General features: G+C 40.2%; 1 protein-coding gene across 2 annotated transcripts in view; it reads right to left on the reverse strand.

Annotated features, from left to right (window-relative positions):
• Positions 1-969: 969 nt before the first annotated feature.
• The window catches only part of TXLNB (taxilin beta), a 36,944-nt gene continuing 10,814 nt past the window's right edge, over positions 970-27,099 (reverse strand). For both annotated transcript variants that reach the window (XM_060283597.1, XM_030853326.2), the window contains 7 exons: positions 23,047-23,217; positions 18,876-19,070; positions 16,939-17,058; positions 13,129-13,203; positions 5,863-5,955; positions 3,637-3,732; positions 970-2,399 (listed from right to left, as the gene is read on the reverse strand). In XM_060283597.1, the coding sequence (XP_060139580.1) occupies positions 1,443-2,399; positions 3,637-3,732; positions 5,863-5,955; positions 13,129-13,203; positions 16,939-17,058; positions 18,876-19,070; positions 23,047-23,217 (1,707 nt within the window). In that variant the 3' untranslated portion in view covers positions 970-1,442. The remainder of the gene's footprint in view (positions 2,400-3,636; positions 3,733-5,862; positions 5,956-13,128; positions 13,204-16,938; positions 17,059-18,875; positions 19,071-23,046; positions 23,218-27,099) is intronic.

The following is a 27,099-nucleotide window of genomic DNA, read 5'->3' on the forward strand; positions in this document are numbered from 1 at the left end:
CCCCAGGTGTTTCTAGCTTTTGCATCTCCTAAATCCTCACCTATTTTTCAAGTCATTTTGAGTAGGGACCCACTTGTCCTTTGCTTTGAACTTCTGGCTGTACAGAATTCATCAAAGCAGAAAATGTGTTGGCTTGCAAGCCTCATCACTCATATTTAAACCCTGTGTGGATTTGTTTTGGAAAAATGATAGCTTTTACTAAGCCATAATTGAGATGAGGGCTGAATGTAATTTCCTGCTGCCAAGGAGAGGGTTGGAAAGAAGGAGCAGAAGCTTTGAGAATATAGATTAGGGCAGTGACAGCAGGAGGTGGTGGGGAAACCCTCTGGAGAGAGTGGTAGACAACAGGGAGGCAACTGAAGAGTTGGCAGGGCCAGGTGAATATGCTCTCTCCAGACCTCTAGCTCAAAAGCCGGGGACCAGAGCACAGACTCTCAGCCTGAGGGCCCTCAATCCCTCTATTCCCACCTCCCTTTCCCACTTCCAACCCTTTCCTTGCAGGAAGGCGTGAGTGGGCTGCTTCACCACATGAGGGTGTTGCAAGGCAAGGGGCCGAGTTGTGTAGGAGAAGCAGCTGCAAGAGGTGAGCAGTCTACTGCTGCGATTGTTCCCCCATTTTTTAGGGCCTCTTTTGGCCATCTTTGTGTCTATGTGCTCTGTATAGCCTTGCAATCTAACCCAATCCTGTTCTGTCATTTAATCCATTGGTTGAATTTATTGACCTACCATTGGGTTACTTATTTTTACCCAACATTATGTAGCCTAATATTTGTGTTCTGAACCTATTTCTAATTCACAGAGCATTAGTCTACTGTAGTCCCAGGTGCAAGTAAGAGATAATTTTTTTGATAAGCATCTAAATATTCTGCATGACAGAAAGCCAAAAAGAGATGATAGAATATATGTGTAATATATATTTGCATACATGTGTATAAAATATACACGTGTATATAAGTGCATAAGCACATATATGTATATATTCATACATATACATATACACACACACAATGTATATAATGTTTAAATGGAACCTGGTCATCCATTACTTACTATGGCACTTATTAAACTCTATGGAAATAAATAAAGCATCACATTTTCAGTATTTCTATATTGTGATGGGAGTCTTTAAACACCAAATCTTACTGTTAAGAAATTGAATTAAGTACCATCTTAATGGCAAATTAATATAAATTTGCTACTCGTATGTTTTGTTGCCATTTGAGAAAATTATCCTATTAGTGTTAAATAGAAAAGCTCCAAATCAGTTATAAGTTGAGAACAAATAGCAAAGGCTGAAGGTACTCCGCATAACATATTAAAATGTCTTGATTCTAAATAAGTCTCTTCCATTAGACGTCCCCAGCCCTTAACGCCTCTTTCAGGAGACAATCTGTTAGGACGATGGAAAGTCGGGAAGAACAGCCTCAGAAGGCAGAGGAGGCTTAGTCGACTCCTTCGAGATTGGTGTCGGCCACTTTGGGCAGCGGGGGCCCAGCTGAGGCCCCTCCTGGCAGCCCCTCTGCTGCTGCTGCTGCTGCTGGGGGCTGCCTCCTGGGCTCACATCTAGACTCCCCAGCTGGCACGTGCTCTCCCGCTGCGGTCGGGGTGGCACGACCGTCTGCCTCCATCACCCATCGAAAAGCCTCTGCTGGAGGCTCCGGGGCCTGGCCGGAAGCTGCTGCCTCTGGCTTCCGGGTCTGCCCGTTGGCTTCCATCACCGGTAGAAATGCTTCTGCCGGAGGCTCCGGGGCGTGGCTGGAAAATGCTGCCTCTGGCTTCCGGGGCTGCTCGTTGGCCTCCATCTCCCGTAGAAACGCTTCTGCCGGAGGCTCCGGCGCCTGGCTGGAAAATGCTGCCTCTGGCTTCCGGGGCTGCGGATCAGCCTGTGGTGCAGCAGGGGGGCCATTGCCTTGGGCCTGTGCTCCTGACCCTGATCTGAGGGGAGGTTCTGCCTCGTTGCCTCCCTCCGCCTCAGCCTGAGGACTTGGGGGTTGCAGGGGACTCCCTGAATGGCATGCTGGGCTCAGAGGGGATTGTTCCAGCTCCTTGAGGGCCGTGCCGCCGCCCCCTTGAGGACTGCTGACTTCTGTTTGGATTTCTTTGGACGCATCGAGGGTTGACTCTGGACGATGAATGACCATGAAGGCCGCGGTCAGATTTTGCACAGCATTGTGAACACTGTTGGCTTCCTCCGCATCTGCCTCTTCACCCACGGAGGTATTTGACTCCGGTTCGTCGTCGTCAGAGGTGAGCTGACCTTGGTCATCCTTTTCAGGCATTTTTGTTTCTCTAATTTTTTTATAGAGTTCGTTTCTCTCCTCTTGTAAAGCTCGACAGAGGTTCTCTAGCCTTCCAATTTTCATCACGAAGCACTCATATTCTTTAGCTCTCAGTGCTTTCTGTGATTTAAACAGACACACACACACTTATAAAACGACATGAAAAGCAAAATTGCCAGGATGCTCTATGGAGAGAAGCAAAACCATTTGTCCAGGAATTTGTCTGTCAGGCTCTGACCACAGGGTGGTGGCTGGACAGATACTCTGTCAGGGACATCACTTCTAGTTTTGTACTGTGTTGGAGACTCTGGTAGAATTTTAAGCCACGTATTCTTTTCTTTAGAAAAGAAAGATAGCAAAGCTTCTCTCTGCTTCAGTCTAGGGCTTTTAAAATCTTATAATGAATTTCCTGCTTCTAAGACTTAGAAGGCATAAGTAGAAGTTTATGACAAAATGATTGAGATGGACTGGGTCTTGGCCATCAGCAATGCCTTATCTGTTCTGTAGATAAACTGCTATATGCTAATCCAGCAACTGTTTGATTTATGTTTATGAATAATAAGCACATCTCTTTGGAATTGGTTGCAATTTGGGATGAATTGTTAGAACAGTAATTATATCCAGAGAAACTCACCACACACTCATTCATGATGCTGCTTGAACTGTTCAATTCTCCTTTCCTCTAGAAATGTTGGTGTGTTTGTGCATGAAATCATCTTACTCCTTCAGCCCCACCTTTGTGCTACTCTGTACCTTTTTTTCCCCCACTTCTTTACGTGGAGAGGCCTTCACTTGAAAGCCCTGCCTCTCAGGTTAAGGACCATGTATCTTTGCCTTTATGGTCTCAGAATCTCCAGAGCCTGATGTAATATCAGTATTTAAATGCCTGTTGGAGGAATTAAACAATATATCTCTGTATCTGTCTATAAAATAGCACATACCCTGGGTGCTTGGGCTAGTGTCTTCTCTCAGTTATGTTCAAATCAACTAATTAATTTATTCTGCGCCTGTATTGTGTCAGGCACCAGGGAAATTCAAGGACAGGTAAAACACTCATCCTGCCTTTAAGGAATTCACGGTCCAGCAGGTGTGGTGCTGCTTTGGGGACAGCTTTGGAATCAACAAGTAGGCGTGTGACTTAGGGTCACAACACTCTTTATGAGTCTGGACCTAAGACTAAATTACTAAATTGACGTTTGCTCTAATTATTTTTATTACAATATCATATACCACATCCCAGAAAAATTCAGCTCTTTTTCAAAAGTAATTATTTTGTGGTATTAGACCATAATTATTTTCTGAGTATAAATATATTGACTAGACAAGGGAAGATGAACAAGGGGAAAAACTTCCTCACCTCTTCAATCATGTCCAACAGAGCTTTGTTACAGTTCTCAAACCGAGCTTTCCACGTGGCTGTGTCCTTTTCCAGCTTCTTCATTTTCTTAGTGGTCTACAAAAATGAGTGTTTTAATGTTAATTCTGAAGAGTTAATATATCAAAGAAACTATCAGTTCCCTATGTGACTTCAAGAAAAGTCCTTTCATTACCAGCTGCTGAAGCAAGCAAAAATTCGATGTCAAGAAATGATGACTGAGTGGAGAGAGTCATGATTTATTTTTGAATCATCTAGGTCAGTGGTGAACAAACTTACTTGCACCAGAGCCAATTAAGGAGAAAGGAAAACTACTTAAGGCCTTTCTGTTTTGTCATTGCTTTTTCTTTTTCTTAAAATAAAAATAGCCTTATTGAGTTCCAAGAATAAGCTTGAAATTTAGATTATTTACTGTACTGAATGGAAGATTATTAGTGAGAAGGTCGGCCTGGCTTTTCAGATGTTAAAATGTTGATAATATCTGGGCACATCTGAGAAGTAGCCACACAAAGGCAACTTTCTATGTTCTCAGCCTTCACATTTGTAGAGTGCAGTAGGATTCACAGAATGTGATTACATGCGTTATTGCTTTCATCCTTGAGACAGTCCCCCAAGGAGGGTTCTGTTTTCACTTCCACTTTATAAACGGGGAAACTAAGGTTCAGAGAGGTGGAGTAATATTCAGGTGAGTTAGCAGAAGAGTAGGGCTGGAGTTATTTCATTTAATGCAACATGTGCAGAGTGCATGCTAGTTGCCAGGCCGGGCTGGGTGTAGGGCATCCAGAAGTTACTAAAATGAAGCCTGGCTTTTTCAGACCTGAAACTACTCACGTTCCTGGTTATAGGAGCTCCTCCTCCTCTCTGCTTGCCTGAAGGACAAGGCGTGTGTTCAGGTGCAGTTACCCTGGATGAACCACACCTGGGCACTGGCTGCTTCATGCTAACCTGCCTGAGGCGGGTCTGCTTGGAGGCTAGAGGCTGGGCCCAGGCAGTTGGCCCCTGGGCCCTATAGAGAAGCTATGTGAGCCTTGAGTGCTTTTTTATTTTGATCATTTCTTAACTGACTTAAACTTTTAAAAGTCATCAGCACCTTTAGGAATTTGATGAAATCCATGGGACCACACCTAAAGAAATGCAATATGCATATCAAATTTTTTTGCTAATTCTGCTAAGAGTCTATAAATTAACTCCAGATAGAAAACTCCTTTAATATTTATTCCAATCTTAAAACTATGTAATTTTGCAATAAATAACAGCATTTTTACTACTCTAATATTTATTCCAAATTAAAACTCTGTAATTAAAAAAAATTTTTTTAAATGGATGGATCCATTGTGGAGTGAGAAAGCTGTAACTTTTAACAAATGTTGGCCCTTTAAGTTTGCTCATGAATTGTGAAATTTATCATATTAGTTTATGAAAATTTTTTCAAAGAATGCTTTCTACACTTAAAAAGGGTTAATGCCAGTGCCTGTTCAGAAACACAGTTCTGATGCTGATTTTATTTTGGGAAGACACTGAATTAAACAAAATATAAACAGTATGTCCAACAATAATATTAGCACCTTATATCTGTAAAAGACTTTTAAAAAGTTTAAGACCCTTAAAAATACATTAACTTATTTGAACTTCACAATCTTGTCAAGTAGGCAAGGGAAATCGTTTCTTAATTTATAGATAAGGGGGAAGTTAAGTGAATTGTTCACTGCTACTTGATGAGTAAAAACACACCCAGACTTCATCTCCTCATTCAACGCCCTGTCCGTTATATCTTATTACATATATTCTCTTCTGAGAAGGATCCTATGAAATGGTATTTTCTACTCTAACATTCTGCTTTTGCTTATTTGTATGAAAATTAATTTTTTTAATCTTTAAAAGATTAGTTTTTAATTTCAGTATAAACAACATAATATTAAATTTCTAGCTCTTATCTTTTCTTTTTACACCTCTCCATGGCCTAGAAAATGAAAATATTCTTCCTCAGAGTGAAAATGTATCCTAGTGTTTTCAGACTCTTCCTAAGACTAATTCACCAGATACTTACCGATAAAAAAAATACAGTCCAAATCTCATTTGCATGTATAAATGTTTCATTACTTCATGAAATGCACTGAAATATCTTAGCAAGAGAAAAATGAACCCAAAGGAGTGTTGCGTGTCGAACTAGAAGATGTCAGTATTTCGTGGGGGATAAGCAATACTCACTTTCTCCATTTCCTGTTTGAAGGTGGCAAACACCTCATTGCTTTTTGCCAGTGTGCTCTGAAACTCTTCAAACCTTTCAGAGTAGACAGTAAGCTGTAAACAGGGGAAAGAGTAGATTTGTTTTAGGACTGCTTTCAGAATGCTTCCAGAACAAAACAACATGTCATTGTTTATTGTTTGAGAACAAATATGATATAAGGTAATTTTTAATACAATGTTAGTGATATGTTCAATTCTTTTTACTACGAGATCAGCCTAGGTCAGTGAGTATGATTGAAGTACTTCTTTAAAGAAAAATGAAATAATAAAATACATCATCACCATTTCATTATAACTTTTACCAGCAAACATTTTTTGAGCATTGAACATAAGCACTGACTCTGTGTACAAAAGCATTTAACCTGTAGTTCCTGTTTTTGAGGGACCTGCACTCCTGACAGGAAGATAATCCCAAAGACAACTTGATTATAGGACAGTGAATACAAAGTACCAAGTCAGTTAAGTACTGATCAGAGAAGGAGGTGAGTGTGGCAGGTGATCATTTGAGCCACAGTTTTGTGGAGAAGGTGAGCCTTGTACCTGGTCTTGAAGGAAGCAAGAATGAAGACAAGTATGGGCCAGACATGGACGAGGGTTGCTGCATTATGCAGGTTGTGCTATCATAAGCAATCGTCATTTCCCTTTTTGACATTGTGGTTTTGTGTATTTATGAATACAGTGTTCTAGCCAACAGCAGTTAGTTGTCCCTTTTCAACAAAATCGGTTTATGATACCAATTTTTTTATAGATGGAAATAATGAGTCTTGAGGGAGAAATGCCTTTTTCTAATTTGCACCAATAAAACATCATAAGGATTAGCCTGGGAGTATGGAGAAGCTTTGTACCTCCACATCCTTAATTCCGAGGCTTGTATTTGGGGTAGGAATAGGGCAGGATAGGGAAGGAGAGTGCATAAATCCTTGATTGTTACTGACAGTGATACAATAATAAAATCTTTTGAAAATAATTTTAGGATAGCACATTTTGAGTGAGTGGAGATTTAATATGGATGATTCTTGTTTACTAACATGGAAAGTTTCCGTTTTCAAATGAGACTTTGGTACTCTGACTGTCTGGAACAGTCTCAAGTCCTCAGTTGGGCGCCAGCTGGCTGGTGGTACTTGTGAGACTGTCCTTTCAAAAGCAGAGAAGAGTGACTGACCGAAAGCCAGTAGGTTGGAGAGTTCCCAGTCTTGGGGATGGGAGTTAGAGGAAGGGTGTGGGAATCAAACAACCCCTAGAACCAAGAAAATTTGCTTATCTAGAATGGCTCATTCTCACATGATTCAGAATAGCAGGGTTTTACTGCAGTACACAAGAACAACAAAATAACGTAAAACTTTTCATAGGACACAGATTTTCCCAAGTCAGACAACAGTTGACCATCATTTTGAAATCAATCATTAACTCTGTGGATATGTGATAAAACTTGAGGTAACTCTAGTGGCCTAAAATTCTTCTCATGATTCTTTGGCATACAGATTTAAAAAGACTGGGTAACGTGGCAGAAGGGAATTCATGGCCAGGAAGGTACCCTAGGGTTTTACACACATAGTGCATAAGACAATACAGCTGACCCTTGAACAACTCAGGGGGTGAGGGACACTGATCCTCCATGAAGTGCAAAATCTGTGTATAATTTATAGTCAGCCCTCTGTACTCCCGGGTGCTCATATCTGCGGTTCCCCATCTGCAGATTCAACCAACCTTGGATACTGCAGTACTGTAGTATTTACTATTGAAAAAAATCGACGTGTAATTAGATCAGCACAGTTCAAACTCATGTTGTTCAAGTGTCAACTGTACTTGATCATTATATGCAATGCACTCTTGATATAGTCTATTTAATTGTTTCATTTTTTCCCAAAGTACTGGCTGAGATCCACTGAACCTTGATTTCAGGGTGAATGAATAGGTCAAGTCCCTCAATTTGAGTGTAAGCTCCTGTGGGACTGGCTGCCTGTACTGCCCATGGTCTAGTGGTATAGGGTGGGGACAGCTACCCCCAGCTGATCCTCTTCACCTATCACAAAATCCATTCATTTGTATTTTTGGCCAAGCCTCCTGTTAACTTCTTTTCCTTACTTTCTCCTCTTTCTTTTTCCAGCTTTTCAGTAATTCCAGCAGAAGTACAGGGGGTTTGCAGATATGATCTCCTGAGCTGGTCCTCCCAGACCCTCTCCTGCACAACTAGACCCTCTCTCTAGTTGTAGGCTGCAGACAGGAAGGGAAGGAGTGGGCACGTGTGCGGTGCATTTCGCCTGCACAACCTTGACAGGCTCAACGGGGGCAACCACACGCATCCCGGCCAGCTCTCTCCTTATTCTTTGGGCAAAATGTTCTTTTGGTATATAAATTCAGCAGATTTTGTTTCCCTTCCCCATGTTTTCTTGTGGCATGGAGAAGACAGATATACCAGAGTTCCAAGGAGTAGTGTCTCACTTCATTACCACTTCTGGCTTTTTTCTAGTGACCATCAACTTTTTCTCTCTTTTCATCTTTTAAATTGGGTAAAATACACATAACATAAGATTTGCCATCTTAGCCATTTTAAGTATATAGTTCAATATTGTTAAGTATGTTCACATTGTTGTACACCCCAATTTCCAGAACTTTTCATCATGCAAAACTGAAACTCTACACCTGTTAAACGATAGCTCTCCATTTCTTCCTTTTAGTGACTGTTTTTAATAGTCTGCTTTTCTTCCTATTTGACCTCTTTGTCATAGGTGGCAAAACCTGTATGGACTGTACTTTTCTCAAGTAACCAACTCTGTCACTCTTTATTGATACGAACTAAAATGCACACTTCCTGTTTACTTTATGGATATGTGTTTGGTCATATTTTCCCTCTTACTATTATGCTGACATGATGCATGTTTTTTTGTTTTGTTTTGTTTTTGGTTTTTTTTTTTGCGGTATGCGGGCCTCTCACTGTTGTGGCCTCTCCCGTTGCGGAGCACAGGCTCTGGACGTGCAGGCTCAGCGGCCATGGCTCACGGGCCCAGCCGCTCCGCGGCACGTGGGATCTTCCCAGAACGGGGCACGAACCCGCGTCCCCTGCATCGGCAGGCGGACTCTCAACCACTGTGCCACCAGGGAAGCCCGTGATGCATGTTTGATGTGTCATATTCCCTCTTTCACTTTGGTATTTCAGGGAAGCGTGGAAGGGACATCCAGAGGTCTTCCTCAGTATTTTTACCAGAGGCAGAAATATAAACAAACTATTCTAGGGTTAGTAACAACAACAGTTGCCCTGACATTTCACTTTTAAATGGGCGGAGCGGCACACACATTCTTTTACCTGAGCACAAATTTTAATTACAAACATTCATAGCATATATGAAACAGAAACGTGTCCAGGAATTGTCTTAGCCAACTTGGGAGATTTGGTTTGGGAACTAGTCCAATTATAATAGTAATTGCAGAGGAATCCCCTTTCATCTTATATAGATAAGGTGAGGCCTTCTGAGATTAAAGACTATGAATACCCATCTTTAACAGTTGACTCACTGATCTTCCCCCTGGGGTAGTATTTTGTGTCCGTGCTGCTGTGTTTTGTGGGTATTGCTGACTTCCCACATCTACTACCATCTTCATTCTTATCGATCCAATGAACACTCTATTTGTAGCCACAATTGTATCCCATTGATCATCTCTGACATTTACTCTATTGCCTTGGTTTGTATAATTGAAAGCTAAACATCTCTTCCCTAAGTGAGAATCATGCCCCAGATTGGCAACATGTTGTCTTATGACTGAAAAGTGACTTCCGCCTAGGAAAACACAATCTATCCTTGATATTTCCTTTGCTAAGACCATAGAAATGGAGACTAAGGCCTCTCCTTCCTACCATCCGACTCCTTTCTTTCTTTCTTTTTTTTTTTTTTTTTGCTGTATGCGGGCCTCTCACTGTTGTGGCCTCTCCCATTGCGGAGCACAGGCTCCGGACGCGCAGGCTCAGCGGCCATGGCTCACGGGCCCAGCCGCTCCGCGGCATGTGGGATCTTCCCAGACCGGGGCACGAACCCGTGTCCCCTGCATCGGCAGGCGGACTCTCAACCACTGCGCCACCAAGGAAGCCCCATCCAACTCCTTTAATTGTCAAACCAAAGGAAGTGTTTGAATGCCTTGCAAGATCATCTGTGATAGACTTTGTTTTTCAAGGTTTAAACATTTAAAAAATACAATGCTGTTATTTTTCAAGAGGAGCTCATTTAAACATTATTACACGTAGGGATTTGGGGCCTCTGTATTCTTCGTGATGATTAAGTAATTATTGCAGTTCTGAAAATGCCTTGAAGACAAAAGAGATAGACAAGGGAGGGTCCTTACAGAGAGAGCCACGTGCCATGGAAAGCAAGGTGATGGAGGAGGCAGGGTTATCTAGTTTAGCTGAGTTCTTCAGCTCTGGATATTCTCTACATTCATAAACTAGAGCTGAACGTGGTTTTGAGATCATCTTTTCCAGTGGTTCTTAAACTTTTTTTCAAATAAAGACTTCTTTTGTCTCATATATCATTATGTGGATCTTTACCTATGAAATAATACTAATGTTAGCGCATACACTAATCAGTTGTTAGCATTTTAATTAATATTTATCACTAGATTGTGAGTTTAATTAGGCAGGGATTTTTGATTCTCTTATTAAGTACTATATTTCTAACATCTAGAACCATGCCTAGCACTTAGATGCTCAATAAATATTAGTTGAATTAATTATGCTTACTATGGGGGCAGGCACTAAGTGTTTTTTTTTTTTTTAATTGTTGAATGTGTCTACTCTTTTGTTTTTTAATTAGTTTATTTTTATTTTTGTCTGTGTTGGGTCTTTGTTGCTATGAGCAGGCTTTCTCTAGTTGTGGTGAGCGGGGGATACTCTGTTGCGATGCACGGGCTTCTCATTGCAGTGGCTTCTCTTGTTGCAGAGCACAGGCTCTAGGCGCGAGCTTCAGTAGTTACAGTACACAGGCTCAGTAGTTGTGGCTCGTGGGCTCTAGAGTGCAGCCTCAGTAGTTGTGGTGCACGGGCTTAGTTGCTCCGTGGCATGTGGGATCTTCCCAGACCAGGGCTCGAACCCGTGTCCCCTGCATTGGCAGGCGGATTCTTAACCACTGTGCTACCAGGGAAGCCCTGAGCTAAGTGTTTTGAGTGCATAACTTGAAAACAAACTGCATATACTACATGTTAATTAACTCATTTTCCTTCTATAAACTTAATCAAACATATGAATAACTGCCATCCATGCTGCTAAGCAAAAGCTGATATAATGTCAGAAACAACTACATTTTAGATAGTAGCTGCTGCCTTATGTGCTATTAGGTTTTGGAAATACTGAAAAGTAATGGGCCTCCCAGAGGTCAGAGGACTCCAGCTTGGGATCATTGATCCGTTACAACATCCTTATTTTACAGACCAGGAAATTTAGGTCCAGGGAGGTTTAGGTGAGCTGCACAGAATCAGACAGCTTCACAGTAGAAGAGCCAGGACTCTGACCCTGGTCCCTGGGTTCGACCCAGTATTGAGGGATGAACGAGGAACACTGGCAAGTCTAGAACCCTGGGTCATACTTTTTCAAACTTGAGTGGGTATAGGTGGGAAATTGGATCACACCTTTATGTTATTTCACAGGTCATTAAAGACCTAGATTCTGATACCAGCCAAATGAGTCACTCTCTAGCCCAGAGTCTAGTGGTATTAATCTATTCTTCATTTAACATAGAGGAATAGAGATTGCTTATAACAGATGGAACAATGAATAGCTTCAAGTACTGCCTGTTGTACCCCTCAAGGCTCTGTGCTGTGAATGGGACAGGGATAGAGCCAGAAGCCCTGACTTGCTTCTCTGGACTCTCCCCCACAACAGCCCCCCCACTGGACAGTGAGGTCACACCTCCTTTCCCCCCTGCCTGCCTCTGGTTAGAAAACTGCCACTGCCTGCCACCCACCCCACACCATGATATGATGTGTTCCGTGACTGCCTAAAGGATCACCTTGAGTTTGTAACTTTAGAGTTTAGTCCTTCGATTCTATTAATAGTGAAAAAAAATTACGGTTCGTATTTCTATGTAATTAATATTTTTAAACTATTTTGATCTACTAGTGGGGGAAACAATTCATCATTGGGTTTTGTACACACATTGGAAAGGTGTGCTTTAGGAAGGTTAGATATCAAAATGTTATTTTGTTTTTGTCTGTGTAGTGGTATAATTTGTGATTTTAAGTTTCTTGTTTTTCCTACTTTCCTTTTTAAAAAATGAACACGTAAAAAAAAAAAAAGAACACGTATTCATTGAACTTGTTCATTCATACAGTGAATTTTTTTCACAATGAACAAATATTCAGCAGTCAGCACATAAACATTTACAAGTGAATTATTCAAATCTTAAATTAATGCTGCCCAGTTTAGAAGGCTTCTGATTTTCTCGCTTTCTGTGAATTTGCTCTGTGAGATTTTACAGTCCCTTTAGCACTTGGGCATTTCTCCCAGCAGGGGAGCTAGAGCCCCTCTGTGGCCCGGCCTGTGGCAGGATGGCTCTCCTGGAAACTAACAGGGAGTGTTTGCCAGCAGGGGCAGAGCCCCAAGGGCACCAGAAAGATGGATAGGTCTGGCTTTCCTCCAGAGCCAGCTGTTGCATGAGGCTTTATTTTTGAGCCTGAAATACGAATTCCCATAGTCTAATCAAAACATACACATAACATCACGAAGCCAAATCAAAATGGTTTCTGATGTCTGCCATCTTTAATCGTGTGACACTGACAAGGCCAACCTCTGATAGCACAAAAACGTGGGTGCTGACTCTATTTTTCTAATTTCCTTTTATTATAAATAATGTCAAACAAGTAAGGACATTTTCAGTATTGACAGTTATAGATGGTGCATCTGGACAGTTACATTTTACCCTTACCTTGACAGGTTAATGGGGGAGGAGAGAGAGGACATATGAACAGGTAGGCAAGGACCTGGCCACCAGCTTATTCTGGTTGTCCCTCATTTGTATTGATATGTCAGCAGACCTTTTGACTGGAAGTTGTTGGTGCAGAGCATTTATTTTTCTTAGGTATAACATTGTACTTTTATTTTTACTTAAAAATAATAAATATGAAGTTATTCTTCATTTCCAACTTCTGTCCCTACTTCCCCTCCCACATGGAAGGCCTCTTGCTGACTACCTTTGGTTCACAGCAAGGAGGGCACACCCATGCATTGTTGTACCCCTACTTCACCTGAGCCTGCAGGACTGTCTCTTGTTCCTTCAGCACTTTGGCCTGAAGTTTCCACTCTGCTGCCTGGTTCAGCAACTGTGAGAAGAGAATGCATGGAAAGACTCATTTAGATTACCGTTTGTTGTAACTTGTGTGTAAACTTAATTACTTGCTAAGTAATCCTCTTAAGTAATTTTGGGGGAACTTTGCAAAGAATCTAAGAAAGCTAAGAAAGCAACTAGTTTAAAAAGTTTGATTCTCAACTAAAAATTAGTGATTCCAATGGAAAAAAAAAAAAAGAGGAAAAAAGTCTCCAACTCAAGCATGAATCACACAAAATTCAACCTCCCACCAAATTCTGGACCCGTCTGTAGAAATTCTGGCCAACTATCATTCAGCCTCTGCTTGAACATTTCCATAATATTCCCACCTGGGGCATTGTTGTGAGCAACTGTTCCTTTATATTAAACCCAACTGTTCCTTTATATTAGACCACTGTTCTCCACCATAGTATGCATTGGAATCTCCTCAGGGGCATGTTAAACTGCAAATCCTTCTCAGAGAAAATAAGTTAGGAAGTATTAGGGCGTGATTAGAATCTGTACTTAAAGCAAATACCCAAGATGGTTTGGATATTGGTGGTCCATGGATTATACTTTGAGAAACACCAGGTTAGAAATTTGACCTATTACTCCAAATCCTATATAAGGTTTACAAAACAAGCCTCACCTCTCTTCTATAAGGCAGCCCTTCAAATACAACCAAGGCCCTCATGTCAAGTACGATCAGAACTGGAACTCATGGGTTAAATTGAAAAAGTTGTTTTAGGCGTAAAAATGACACATACATATGTAAGACATGTTATTTTAACTTAAGATGTATGTTCATTTATTTATCAATTTTGATGTAGGGCTGTGATCTTTGTTTTGGGTATGGATCTTCTGATTGGAATTCGGAGGGTTTTTGCTTGTTTTTACAAAAATCATATCTATAATATGGCATATAAGATTTATAATTTTTTTAAAACAATACTGCTAGAACCTAAAGACCTAAGATATTTGTAAAGCAGCTTGATTGGATAATTCTCTAGAGTTTTACAACTTTCTTCCAGTCTTTTATAGTTGCTCACATCTAAGTTGACAGTTTTTTTTTGCTATTGGCCTACATCTAGGCTTTCAACTCATTAAGCATAGTTTTTTTTAGAAACAACTCTTTCTTTTAACACATATTTCATCAGTTTATGTATCATTCTGTTGATTTACATAATACAAAACCAAGGATAACTGGGAAGAAAAGGTTTGGGAGCAAAGACCCGATTCTTAGTAAGCTCTATCTTACTTAACATGGGCAACCACGGGTAGATATTCCAGAGTGGCTAACTAGCCCCAGGATTCAGCATGCTGTGGCCACCTGTCAGTGTGCTTCCAGAGAACGGTGAACATCATGGATAACCTGGTTAGTCAGTCAGGTGGCTGTCAGTTAAGAAGTTTCTATTTTATTTCAAGATAGGCTGATATAAATTTCTTTTTGTTTATTCATGTTGTAAAAAATAATGTTCATTTTTGGTATCAGAACCAAAAATAATAAAATCATTATTTGTAAAAACTTGGAGGCATCTTTTTTCTTATCCAAGTTAGTCTTGACCTCTCCATTTGTAAAAGGGGGTTGTATATGTCCCTCCATGCCTCCCAGTGAGCAGTGAGGATCAATTATTATAGAAGTGCAATTGACTCACTGTAAGAGAGGTCTGAGGCAGCCGCGGAGTGGAAGACCTGCAGCGCCGCCTCTGGCCATCTGAGCTGTGTGGCTGCAATGTACATGGCCGGCCCCTGCTTGACCACAGGGGCCCTGTTGTGATGGGTGGTTCCCGATGAAGAAGGAAGAAGGAGGCTGCCTGTTCTTGAAATGAAGAACGGCCCCTCCCCTCCCCTGCAGCTCTGACTTGATATTTCATCACTTTCAAAAAGAAGTGTCAGAGCTGGAACCCAGGAAGGTAGCCGCTAGCTTTGAAGAACTGAGGGAGACTACCTTTCTTTGACTTGTACCTGCTGTTTTGCTAAATCAGGGAAGGAAAAGAGGGCAGCATGCTAGTTTCTTGCTAAGGTTGAGTCACTCTGTGTCTGCCCCCCAGTCTCTCTCACATGAATCTTTGCCTAGTTGTTCCTCTCTCATGCCTCATATATTAAATACCAAAGGTACTGATATTCTGTAGGAAGCATATCTTACCTGAGAGTAATTACATCAACAGTGGAGTATCCGTTTTCTTGGATTCTGAATAATAAATAAATGCTTTACTTCTTACTTTGAGAGCTAGGTTGTAGATGGATTTAATCAATTAATCTTTTTATTAAGAGCACATGGACATCTGATTTGAAATTATGCAACGTCCACCAGGTTATGTTCTCCAGAATTTATCCTTTTGTTGCCAAGTTTGAAAACCGAAGTTTTAAAAAAATTCCTATTCTAACAAATTGAAATGATTATAGTCTGATTTTAGGCAAATGCAGAGCTTGTGATCAATTGTTAAATGGCTACATTTGAACAACTGGTCCATTGACTGTGTCAAATCTCTCTCTCCCCAGCAACAGACACTGCTTTAACTCATGCCTCTGAAACACATCTCTGAGTGTGATGTACTATCACAGAGCTTGGGCTTTGGGGACAGATACACTGGAGACGTGACCAACACATCTCGGTCACTTAGTAGTGTGTGACCTTAAACAAGTCACATATCCTTTTTGAGCCTCAATTCTCTCACCTGTTTTGGAGTGTTTGGGGTTAATGAGTTGTCAGTAAAAGCCACCACTCAGTTTCTTAAACCAAAAACTCAGGAGTCATCCTTGACTCCTTCCTTTCCTCACTGTCACCATCTTCCTGTTCAAAGCATTGCCTGTTGGTTTTACATTAAAAACATAACTTTTATCCACATCCAGCTCTCCTTCTCCACTGCCACCTCCCCAGTCCAAGCCGTCGTCAGATCTTGCCCAGATTGCTGCCTAGCTCTCTTCTTGCTTTCTTGTCCCTCTTTAGTTCACTCTCCACCTACGAGCCAAATTCAGCTTTTACAGATGCAAAGCAGATCATGTCACTTCCTTTGCTAAAACTACCCAGTACTTTCCTATTACATTTAGAATAAAATCCAAACTACATTTCAAGCTTACAGAGCTATACAATTTGGCCCCTGTTTACGTCTGCAATTTTATTTTGAAATTTTCTCCCATGGGTCGGCCTGCTCTTGCCACCCTGACCTTTTCCAATTTCTGGAGGATGCCATGCCGGTTCCAGCATTAGGATTTTTGTCTCTTCTGCAGACACTGCTGCTGGAGACCTCCTCTCTGACTCCCTCTTATCAGGCAGGGCGCAGCTCAAGCGTCCTCCTCTCGGTAGGCCTTCCTAATCACCCAGTCTAAAGTAGGTCCTCTCCTTCTGCCCCATTCGAGGTTCCTCCTTATTTCCCTAGTAGCACTTACTATTATATGAAATTATCCTTCCTTATTTGTTTTGTTGTTTATTGCGTCTCTTCCCAGTTAGATTCATGCTGGAGTGTGGCCTTCTCCTTCTTGTTCACCGCTACACCCCAGCACCTAGAAGGGTGCATAGCTCATGAAAGGTGTTTGAAAAAGGTTTGGTGAATGGATGCATGACTGTTTTAGGTAAAAAACAGTGTAGTACAGTGTTTCCTACTGGGCTAGCCAATTTCATTCTCCAGGGAAGCTTAGGCTCTTTCTCCATCAGTCTAGTGCTCTATGACTGTTGTCAAAAACAACATTCTCAGGGGTTCTCTGACCCCAAGGCAGACCAGACAAGCACACAGACTCAGGTGATAAGTACATATTCCTTTTCACGTTTGTGTTGCTCCTCTGCTTCCTTCATCATTTCTTGCGCCTGCTCGAGTTTTGCATCCACCAGCTTCTGCTGCAGTTCTCTGTGTTTAAATATTTTGTCCAGGTGCTAAGAAAAAGAAAGTGCACATTATCAAGCTTGACTTATTATTGGTGCTGAAAACAATGTAAAAAAAAAAGTAATGTTGACATAAACACGTGTTCGCTGGGTTTTAAGATTTAAAAAAAAAAGAGGAGAATAAATGCATTGGCATCGCTTATGGTTTTATATGAAAGTCATAAATTGGTGGAGTCCCCTGCATTTTGCACTACACAAAAGTGGCTGCAAAAGGTGGAGGTGCCAGAGTTCAGCAGTGCTAACTCCAAAAGGTCCGAACAGTATTTTTCTAAATTTGGTAAATATTAGATATGGCGCTAGTAATTATGCTAGGCAGCACAGACAATGATGTATGTTGCAAGGGCTACAGCACTATCACTTGGTATTTTGGTGCTTTCTGTGAATATAAAACCACTTTTAATCACAACATTAATTCACTTTATCATGGTGAATTCTCCTCTACATGCTTGCCTCAAAGGGTGGTGAGGAAGCCCTGAGGTAACAGCCTGTGGCCTTGGGTCTGGGACTGAAACAGGAACCCCTGACATCAGCTCTGTTTCTCTGGTGGGCAAGACGAGGCTGAGGGTCACAGGTGAATTGACACGCAGATGTGCTACTGCCTCCTCCATGCCTTTTGACCTCTTGAAGAGAAACTTCCAACTTTACCTCAGTGTGGAGAATTTCTTGGTCATTAGGAGGTCCCACTGGCAAGAGGACATGTGGAATTCCATCCTTGGGCCTTACCTAGAACCAATCCTTGGAATATACAACTAGTCTACCAGGCCATTCCCATATGAGATCTCTCTGAAGAGTATGGACATTTTCTTTTTAGCTCCTTCCCTTTTGTTTTCTCCTGGACCTCCACTTCGGAGCAGGATTGGTCTTCGTGACAAGATAAAATGGTAGCATGGCATTATGGCTTACTGTGAGGAGTTTCTTGATTTACCTGACTGCTATTACCACCTTCTATTGGCTCAGGTTTTTTCTTGATAAAACCTTAGCATGTTGCCAACAGGGCTACTTTGACTATGTTATATTACATTTTAAGGCAGATATTTAAAATTTGGGTGGGATGGGAAAAGGGATATGATATATCAAAATCCTGAGGGGGCATCTGGAGTCTTAAAAACATATTGAATATTAAAGTTTAATTTTGGAATAATAAAAGATCCTTATAGTCCCCCTAATGTAAACCATTGACAACAAAACTCTTTGGCTTTTGTGTCTATGGATAAGTGATTGAATCTCGTAGCCTCTGCTTCCCATCTATAAAATGTGGATAATATGTTATCATCTGGTGCATAAGATCGTTGAGACAATTAAATGACATATTGTATGTAAAGTATAATACTTAGCACATTGCCTGGCACAAGCTAAGCATAAATAATAATGCCATTATTACTATAATTACTATATAGTAATATTTTATATATTATTTGATTGTGGGGTATATACAATGCAGACTTTTAATTAAGGTGACATAGTAATTCTTAAGAGGGAGTGTGTGAGGTATTTCTTGGTTCTGTAGAGAGTTTCAAAAAGGCTGAGAAATACTATTTTCAAGAATAACTGTGTTCACGGCCCACCACTTTCTATTTGTTACCTTTGCTTTGCAGTGATTCCAGTTTTGAAGAAATCCTGTATGACTTTCAGCCAGGTACTTTGTAATACCGTCTGTTTTTATTTTGGCTAGTAAAAGAAATCCAATCCTAAATATTAATCAATCGAGAGGGCTGGCCATAACTTTGTCATTAACCAAGTTCCCCACCTTCACAACCCAGATCCGGTTTTATATGCAGTGCTTCTAAGTTGTTTGATGTGGTTCTCACCTCCTCTCTGAGCTCATACTGATCAATGATGCTTTTTAGTTTCTCTGCGAGCTCAGTGTTCTCCTGACAGAGCTTCATATTTCGCTCACTCTGCTGCTCGATCTGGGCCTGGATATCTGTGAGTGTGCTCTGGAAATGACTTGTGATCTCCTTCCTTTTCTCTTCTTCCTCACGTGCCCTCTGAAGGGTTTCCTCCTGTGGATAGAAAGCAAACTCTTGTTATGCTGGTTTACACGCACCAGGGTTTACAGAACTCAGGGTTTGGTCAATGAAAGGAGATTAGTGTGCAGGGTAAGAAGGATGTTTTTTCCTCAGCTCTCTAGAGGTAACATTGCTCAGCCCCAAAATAAATGCTTGAGCAAAGGTTTTAGCTGTGAATACACGGTCACTCAGAGCAGGTGCAGCAAGGGCCTTGAATTTGATAGTTGGTGATGAGTAGACTTGTTTTAAAGACAACGGGTCCCCTGTTGAGTGAATAAACTGCAGGGATTTCTAACAGACATGCAGCCCTAAGGTTCTGATCTCTTGGCTGTAGCCTGGAAAAAAAGGCCACTTGGTTTTACTGATTGATGGGACTTATCATGTGTTCCTTTGGTTTGGTATAGAAAGAAGAACAATAGATCTTATGCCTCTATAAAAATGATGGCATATTAATCACATAATTGTATTGCCCAAGTTTTTTAAATATAAGTGATCACAGTATAAATTTTTTTTAGTTAAAAAAAAAAAACTTTCATCAAAAAGCTTGAAAAGGAAACTAAGATAACCATAGATGAATTACAGCAATTCAAGAATGTAAAAGGAAATCTTAGAAAATATGCTGCATATTTTTTTTATCTATATAAATTTATGTATTTATTTTTGGCTGTGTTGGCTCCCTGTGGCTGCACGTGGTCTCCCTCTAGTTGCGGCGAGCGGGGGCCACTTTTCGTTGCGGTGCATGGGCTTTGTGGTGACCTCCCTTGTTGCGGAGCACAGGCTCCAGGCGCGCAGGCTTCAGTAGTGTGGCTCGCGGGCTCCAGAGCTCAGTAGGCTCAGTAGTTCTGGCACACGGGCTTACTTGCTCCATGGCATGTGGCATCCTCCCAGACCAGAGCGCAACCCATACCCCCTGCATTGTCAGGCGGACTCCTAACCACTGCGCCACCAGGGAAGTCCCCTATGCTGGATATTTTTTGAAGGAACAATCATCCATGTGTCTCATAGGGTAATGGAAATGTTCAGTGTAAATTTTGAATTTGAAAGCAATATTATGTTTCAAATCTTCTTTAACTCTAAAATGAAATATCTAATATTCTCCTCTTCTACTTTGTTAACATTTAAGAATTGAAAATTAACTTTTATATCATTGCTGTTCTCTTTTCTCCTAAATCAGAAGTCCCCCTTCATTGCTAACTGCTGACAATGTACCCAAATTTTCCCCATATCTATATTGAGAATTATTTGCGTTGTACTTATTCCTCCCATTCTTTTAAAATAAAAGGGCTTAATCTTGCTACATCATACCGAAGATAGAGACACTGCTGACAAGTGTTACAGACATTTTAGGATTCCTTTAGTTCTGATTAATTGTTATTATGAAAGCTTGCTTCATTGTTGGCAAGTAAAATTATACTGCATTTAGTTGCCTACCATGATCAAATTATGTAACAGGATTTTTAAAAAGAAATGCCGATTGAAACAGAAGTAATTGTGCAAATCTTTATTATTACAGTAGAATAATGTGATCAAAATAAAAGTTGATGCTGAAAATACATGCTCTGGAAATATTTTAATTTATCATTACGTATCCCCTTTCTTCAATATTTGCATATTTTCTAACTCTAATATGACTCCTGATATCAGAATCATAATTTATTCATAGTATAAACATTTATTGAGTGGAAATTTCTTAGGGATATTGTAGAAGAAATCTACACTTCCTAATCTGAAGAAATTAACTATTGGAGATGTTATTTCCCTGAACTTTGAATGCTAACACTTACTATATGTATTTCACTAAAAGTGATTTTGGCGTCTGTTAAGAGCAGTTGAATATACATGTGATAGTGATTGTCTCCTTATTGTTCCCGATTAGTTTAGAAGCCTACAACCTCCTAGTCGTAGAATTATACTCCATGATCTGAATGTCATTTGCATTTATAACTATTCCATCCATGAATGAATGAGTAAATGAAAGGACCACCCCATGCTACCCAGCAAGTCTGAGTTTTTCACTGGCCACTGGCTAGAGAAAGAAGGTATGGCTGTTAATATGGCATTAAACACATGTCAAGCCATCATAGCACCCAATCCTGGCCCACAGAATGGCGTCTTGCATTTTACATTACATTGTTTTTCAATGAGAGAAAAATAAATGTACTGCAGTCATAAAATTTGAGTCCACTGGTAAAGAAAATGCAATCATTTGGACAATGTCTGAGATAAAATTTTCTTTATCATGCACAAAATTCAAAGTGAAAATTAATAATGCAAAGAAAATTGAGGGACAAAATCTGAAATAACTAAGAAAACTTTTCAAGCATCACTGTGCATCTTAGAACCAGTGCTGTGCCTGGGACACAATCCATGGGTATTCAGTATATGTTTATTTAATGAATCAATAAATTATTAATTTACATATAGACATATGAATAGCTTGAACTAGAAGATTCCTATAGTCAAAAATTGATGTAATTAAAAGAAAGAAGTAGGCAATTTCACAATTATAGTAGGAGATTTTTTACACCCATCCCTCAGCAATTGATAGAGCAACAAGACAAAAATTCAGTAAAGACATAAATGATCTAGAGCTAATTGTTACTTATGGAACATTACACCTAATGTGTATGTAAAAGCACTCAGCACAAGTCCTGGCATAATAATGCTAATTAATTCCATTTCCATAACTGGAAGCCATTACTGAGGGTGTGTGGGTATAGCTACAGGATCTCCTGCCACTTGCGTCATTCTGTCTTTGAATGCTGTCCAAAGAGATCAAGCCACATCATTCCATCCACATCATTAAAGGAAATTTAACTTTTATCTCCTTACTATACAACGCTACTGAAAGCCAGGAGATTTATGTAAGCACAGAGTGCTATTACTTGATTACATATCTGAAGTTGAGGATGATGACCCCATTCCCATATAACCTGGGTTTCGATTGTCCCAGTGCAATGATTAAAGAGATGTCAGAAGCCCATCTCCTACAACTCGTAATTTGAGAGTTAGAGTTCATCACACTGGCCTCTCATTTCCCAGATATCGGAAAACAGTTTTGGGATATGAGGAGCCATTATCCTCTTCCATTTTTCTTCCTAACTCCATTGTAAAAACTTAGCGATGATCTTAATCTCTCTGTTTCTTAAAGTATCTTCTTTTAAACACGTGTAATAATAACTATCTCACAAGAATATTGCTATCTAATTAATTCTTGTTTGTCAAAAGCTTTAGGATCTTCAGCTGGAAAGGGGATTGTGGATGCATGCAGTATTATCTTGGAGAGCCCTGCATCTTGCTTCACTGGATGGAGCTAGTGTCTGTGTGTAATCAAATTAACCGCACTGCTAGAGGCTTACGCTGTAATTAATGAAACCCATGCAGACTGACTGAAGTGATCAGTCTATTATTTTTAGATTGAATAATTAAGCTTGAAGAGCTTCACTGTTTTTTCGAGTAGCTTCTTTTTTCAGGTGACCATTGACATTTTAGCTCTGAATCTTGCCTTATTCTGTCAGTTAGCTTTGTGTCAATTTATTTCATGTCATGCAGATTTCATTATTGTACAAAAAATGTTGAATTTTTATAAATTTGTATTTTAAAGAGTAGAACTAAGGCCTACCTTAAAAAACAAAACAAAACAAACTCAACATAAGGAAGAGGAATGGCACACATTTTACTAAAGGTCTGCTCCACATCAGGTACTATGTGAGCACCTTACATGTGTGGCCTCATTTAATTTTTCCCTGACCACGCAGCAAAGTTGGTATAATCTTCATTTTATGGATGAGGTAACAGGCTTGGGAGGTAAAATAATTTATTGCAAGTTACAGGTGAGCAAGTGGCAGGGCTAGTATTTGAACCCAATTCTCTCTGATTCTAAAACTCACACCCTTACCGTAAGTAGCAGAAGCTTGTGCCTACAGAGCATGCAAGAAGGTGTGTTATGTGGGGCCTCGGTGACACATACCTTCAGTGTCTTGTTGTGTCTCTGCAGCTCCCGGCACAGACCCTCCAGTTTGCTTCGTGCAAGGATAGCTTTGCTGTGTTCACCTTGTAACTGGTCCTTTTCTTTTTGGATCTGTGCCTGTTTCTTCTGTAGGAGTTTTAACTTCCTTTGCTCAGAGCGATGCTCATCCAGCTGGATGTGGGGATGCAAATGTGAAAGAAAACGGCAGGGATCTCTGTTGAGTTGATAGAAAAGGACCCAAAGAGGAAACGCCTAAAGACGGCTGTATGGTTGTTTGGAAAATGTTTTGCTATTATCACTGTCCCTCTGGAATCAAAAGAACTTCATAAATGTTAAGTTGGCAGTACTTGTAGATATGGTTTTAAGAGCATAACATTTATGGGTTTTGTTCCTTCATCATTCTTATTATTGATCTCTTTTGCTTTGATCTTCTTGGTGGTCTAGAAACAGTTTTATCTTTCTTGAGTCTAATGAAGTCAGTCAGTATAGAAGCATGTCTCAGAATTCATGATAATGCCTTGCGTTAGGAGGATAGTCAGTGGTGTGTCTGCTTGGTTTACATTTAGTTTTCACAATTCTTTCTCAAGACAAGCTTTAGTAACTATTTTTAAAAGGAAAGTGAAAAGCAGCTTCCTAGCAGACAGAAGATGAAGTCTGTGGTTATGAGAAAGGGGGAGCGGAGAATGTACCCCTCGACTACTTAAGGATTGATGATCTGTCACCAAAGTTTCAGAAATAGCCACTGCACAACCCAACAGCACACATGGCAGGTGTCCTTAACAAGCCTTGCTCCCTGCCCATCTCCCTCACCCTCTGTACTTATGGTGAATAAACCATGACACTTGTATCTGCTGAGCACAGGTGGGGCCTCTTCTCTCACTTCTCCAGCAGCCACAGCTAAAGTATCGAAATCAAGGGCGGCATGGAGAATGAAACCAATGAACCCCTGGGCTTTGCATCTCGGGATGCTAAAGTTCTGAGGTAGGGCTGCCAGGTAAGATGTAGGACACCCAGTTAAATCTGAATTTCAAATAAATAGTGAATAAGTTTTTAGTAAAAGTATATCCAAAGTATTGCATGGAAGGTACTTTTACTTAAAAAAAAAATGTTGTTGGTTTACCTGAAATGCAAAGTTAACTGGGCGTTCTGTATTTTTGTCTGGTAAATTTGGCAACACATTTTTATGGAAATCTTGTTGGAATGGGGGGAGTTGGGGGTTCAGCCTCCAGAGACTAGCGTAGTAGGAGTGTGGATCCCAGATTGATGATCAGTGTGGCCACGAACAAGCTGGAGCCTTTTTCCAGACCCATTTCCTCTGCTGCACTTAGTTCCCTTAGAACCTGAATGGTGCATAGGCCAGGAGGGTACTCATCCTAATAATGACCTTCTTGGCTAATGAAGAGGAAAAGGCCTGGGAGCCTCTGGGTGCTTCTGGACCCTAGGTGCTCCTGGTACCTCGCAGAGCCAGATGCAAATGGATACACACACAGCGTGAGCCCTGATACATGTCTCACTTACCCTGTCTTGAAAAAGCATTTGTTCTTTCTGAACTAGATGAACAGGACTGTCACACTTTCTTCAGTTTACATCTTATTTTAATCCTTTCCTCCCTCCCTCCCATCAGCCTGAAATGTCCGTGATAAACCCTTGCCAGATTAAGCTGGGGCTATTCATACATGATGTTCTGTCTTCATACTTCAGGACATTTTTTACTTATTAGTGAGAATTAGCATCAGGAAAAACTAAGTCCGTATTACTATAAATATCGATTGAAATTGGTATCCTTCTTGAGGTTCAGTTGGAAAACCAATTATATTTTATTATATATTTCTCGTGCTAACCTCATGTTGCACCATAGTTATTAGACAGGGGTGAAACTTCTCATACTTGTGTTCATACTTTACATGACCTATTGTCCTTTCTTGACATTTATATGTTGTTATTATTGTTATTGCCATTTTGGTTCAGACTTTACCTTTGGAAGATTAAACCATTTGTCAGGGTTTCTCAACCTTAGCACTGTTGACATTTGGGGACAGATCATCCTTTGCTGTGGAGGCTGTCCCCTAGCATTGTAGGCTGTTTAGCCGCATCCCCGGCCCCTACCCACCGGATGCCAGTGGCACCCCGAACTGTGACATCCAGAGTATCTCCAGAGACATTGCCTACTGGCCCACGGTTGGCAAAACTTCCCCTGTTTGGGGGAACACTGCCCTATGTGTGGATTTATCTGAGCATCAGGAGGAGGATACCTTGCATGTGTTTCATAAGTTGGAAGAGAGGATTTGTGCTATACCTCACTGGCCATTTAAATGTTCCAGTTTTAAGGCAGGATCATACACATCTGAAATATAGCTAGGTCTGTCTTGCTTTGCTCTAAATAGAACCCCTTAACTTGCTGACGATTTTTTTTTAGAGTGTGGCTAATTTTGTTCCATACTTCAGATTTATGTGAATGCATATGGGGTTTCTTAATGAATGAAAGCAAACGTATTGCAGCTGGGTCAACTTCAGTCAAATGCTGGCCTTGTGATTTAATAATACCCTTAGACATGTGTCTTCTGTACAATTCTAACAGGCATATAAGATTTTTATCTGGAATTTCTCTTGTTCTCTCTTTTTTTTACTATTAAGTTAAAAAAGTAAAATTAATGCCAAGTAGTAACGTTGTAACTACTTTTAAATGGAGGAAATTTGCAAAAAATATTTCTTCCAGGTCATTTCTTAATTTAGTCATGAGGTGTCCTTATTTATTAATGAACTTATCCTTATTTATTAGTAAATACAATAGTTGATGATATTACAGGATTTAGAATCTGTAAGGATGAGTGAGCTAGGGTGACAGTTTGATTCACAGCCTTGAATTTAATGATTTATTCTATGTTAACACTTGTATTTCAGACACTCTCCGTATTAATATCTGAATCAGTGAGCAGGGAAAATAGCTTTTAAGTGTCCAAGTAAAAGATTGAAATTCTTCATAATTTTTCCTTTCTGAAAAGGATATGTGACGGTGTTTGGGGGTCAATTTTCTCCTATTCATTTTTTCTAGAATGATATTTTGAGTTTAACAGTTTACTATAGGGTATGATACAAATGCCAAAGTATAGTAAGACTTGAATTGAGTAGAATTTCTGGAAAAATAACCTCTGTGGGGTTGACTTCTTGGCTAGGAGAGTGAGTGGGCTTGGGGAGTTCCTGGAGACCAGGGTGAACAGCCCTGGCTCATGAAGAAAATCTTGGAAAGACTGGGTAAGTGGTTTTTTCCCGATAATCTGCTGTGGGGCTACAGCACCATAAAGAGTAGTAGTCTAGAAAGATGCCCGGTTCATCCAAGTATGGAACATGGCACTAGGAACTAAATATGAATGGCCTTGGTATGAGTGAGTAAATTGAAGGGCAAAGGGAAATCAATGTAGTAATTATTGAAAAGAGCAAGGACGGACAGGTGAGGATGGGGCCAGATTTTGGGGAAAAATATTAAATTTGACACCTACCATTTTATGGCACTGAAATTGCTCATGAGTGGTTAACAGCCAATGTTAAACAAGTTGCAATAAAATTGATACACTAATACTTGGTTTATAAATTTCTGCCATTCTTTTGGAAAACAATATGGCCATTAAAAAAAGCATTTATACTGCTTGATTTAGTAATCCCAATTCTGAAACTTTTTCCTGGGATCATAAAAGAGAACGAACAGATCTCATGCATGATGATGTTCACTGCATGAATGTTTGGTAAAACAAACACTGGAAGGAGTCTAAATGTCCCCAAATTAGAGAACCAGTAGATAAAGTCAATTAATGGAAAATTACATAGCTTTGACAAAATATAATTATGAAGACTACAAAGTACATGGGAAAATGTCTGTCATATGAGCCAAAAAAACAGATACTAAATTATATGCACCTTATGATGGTAGTTATACAAAAGGTATCTCTGAATGTATGGCAGAACTGGAAAGGAAGACAGATAAATCAACGATTGTGTTTTAGATTGTAGGATTAGAGATATTTTTACTTGTATATTCAGCATTTTCCTTATATTATT

This window comes from Globicephala melas, chromosome 14, assembly GCF_963455315.2.
Source record: "Globicephala melas chromosome 14, mGloMel1.2, whole genome shotgun sequence".
Classification (NCBI taxonomy): Eukaryota; Metazoa; Chordata; class Mammalia; order Artiodactyla; family Delphinidae; genus Globicephala; species Globicephala melas.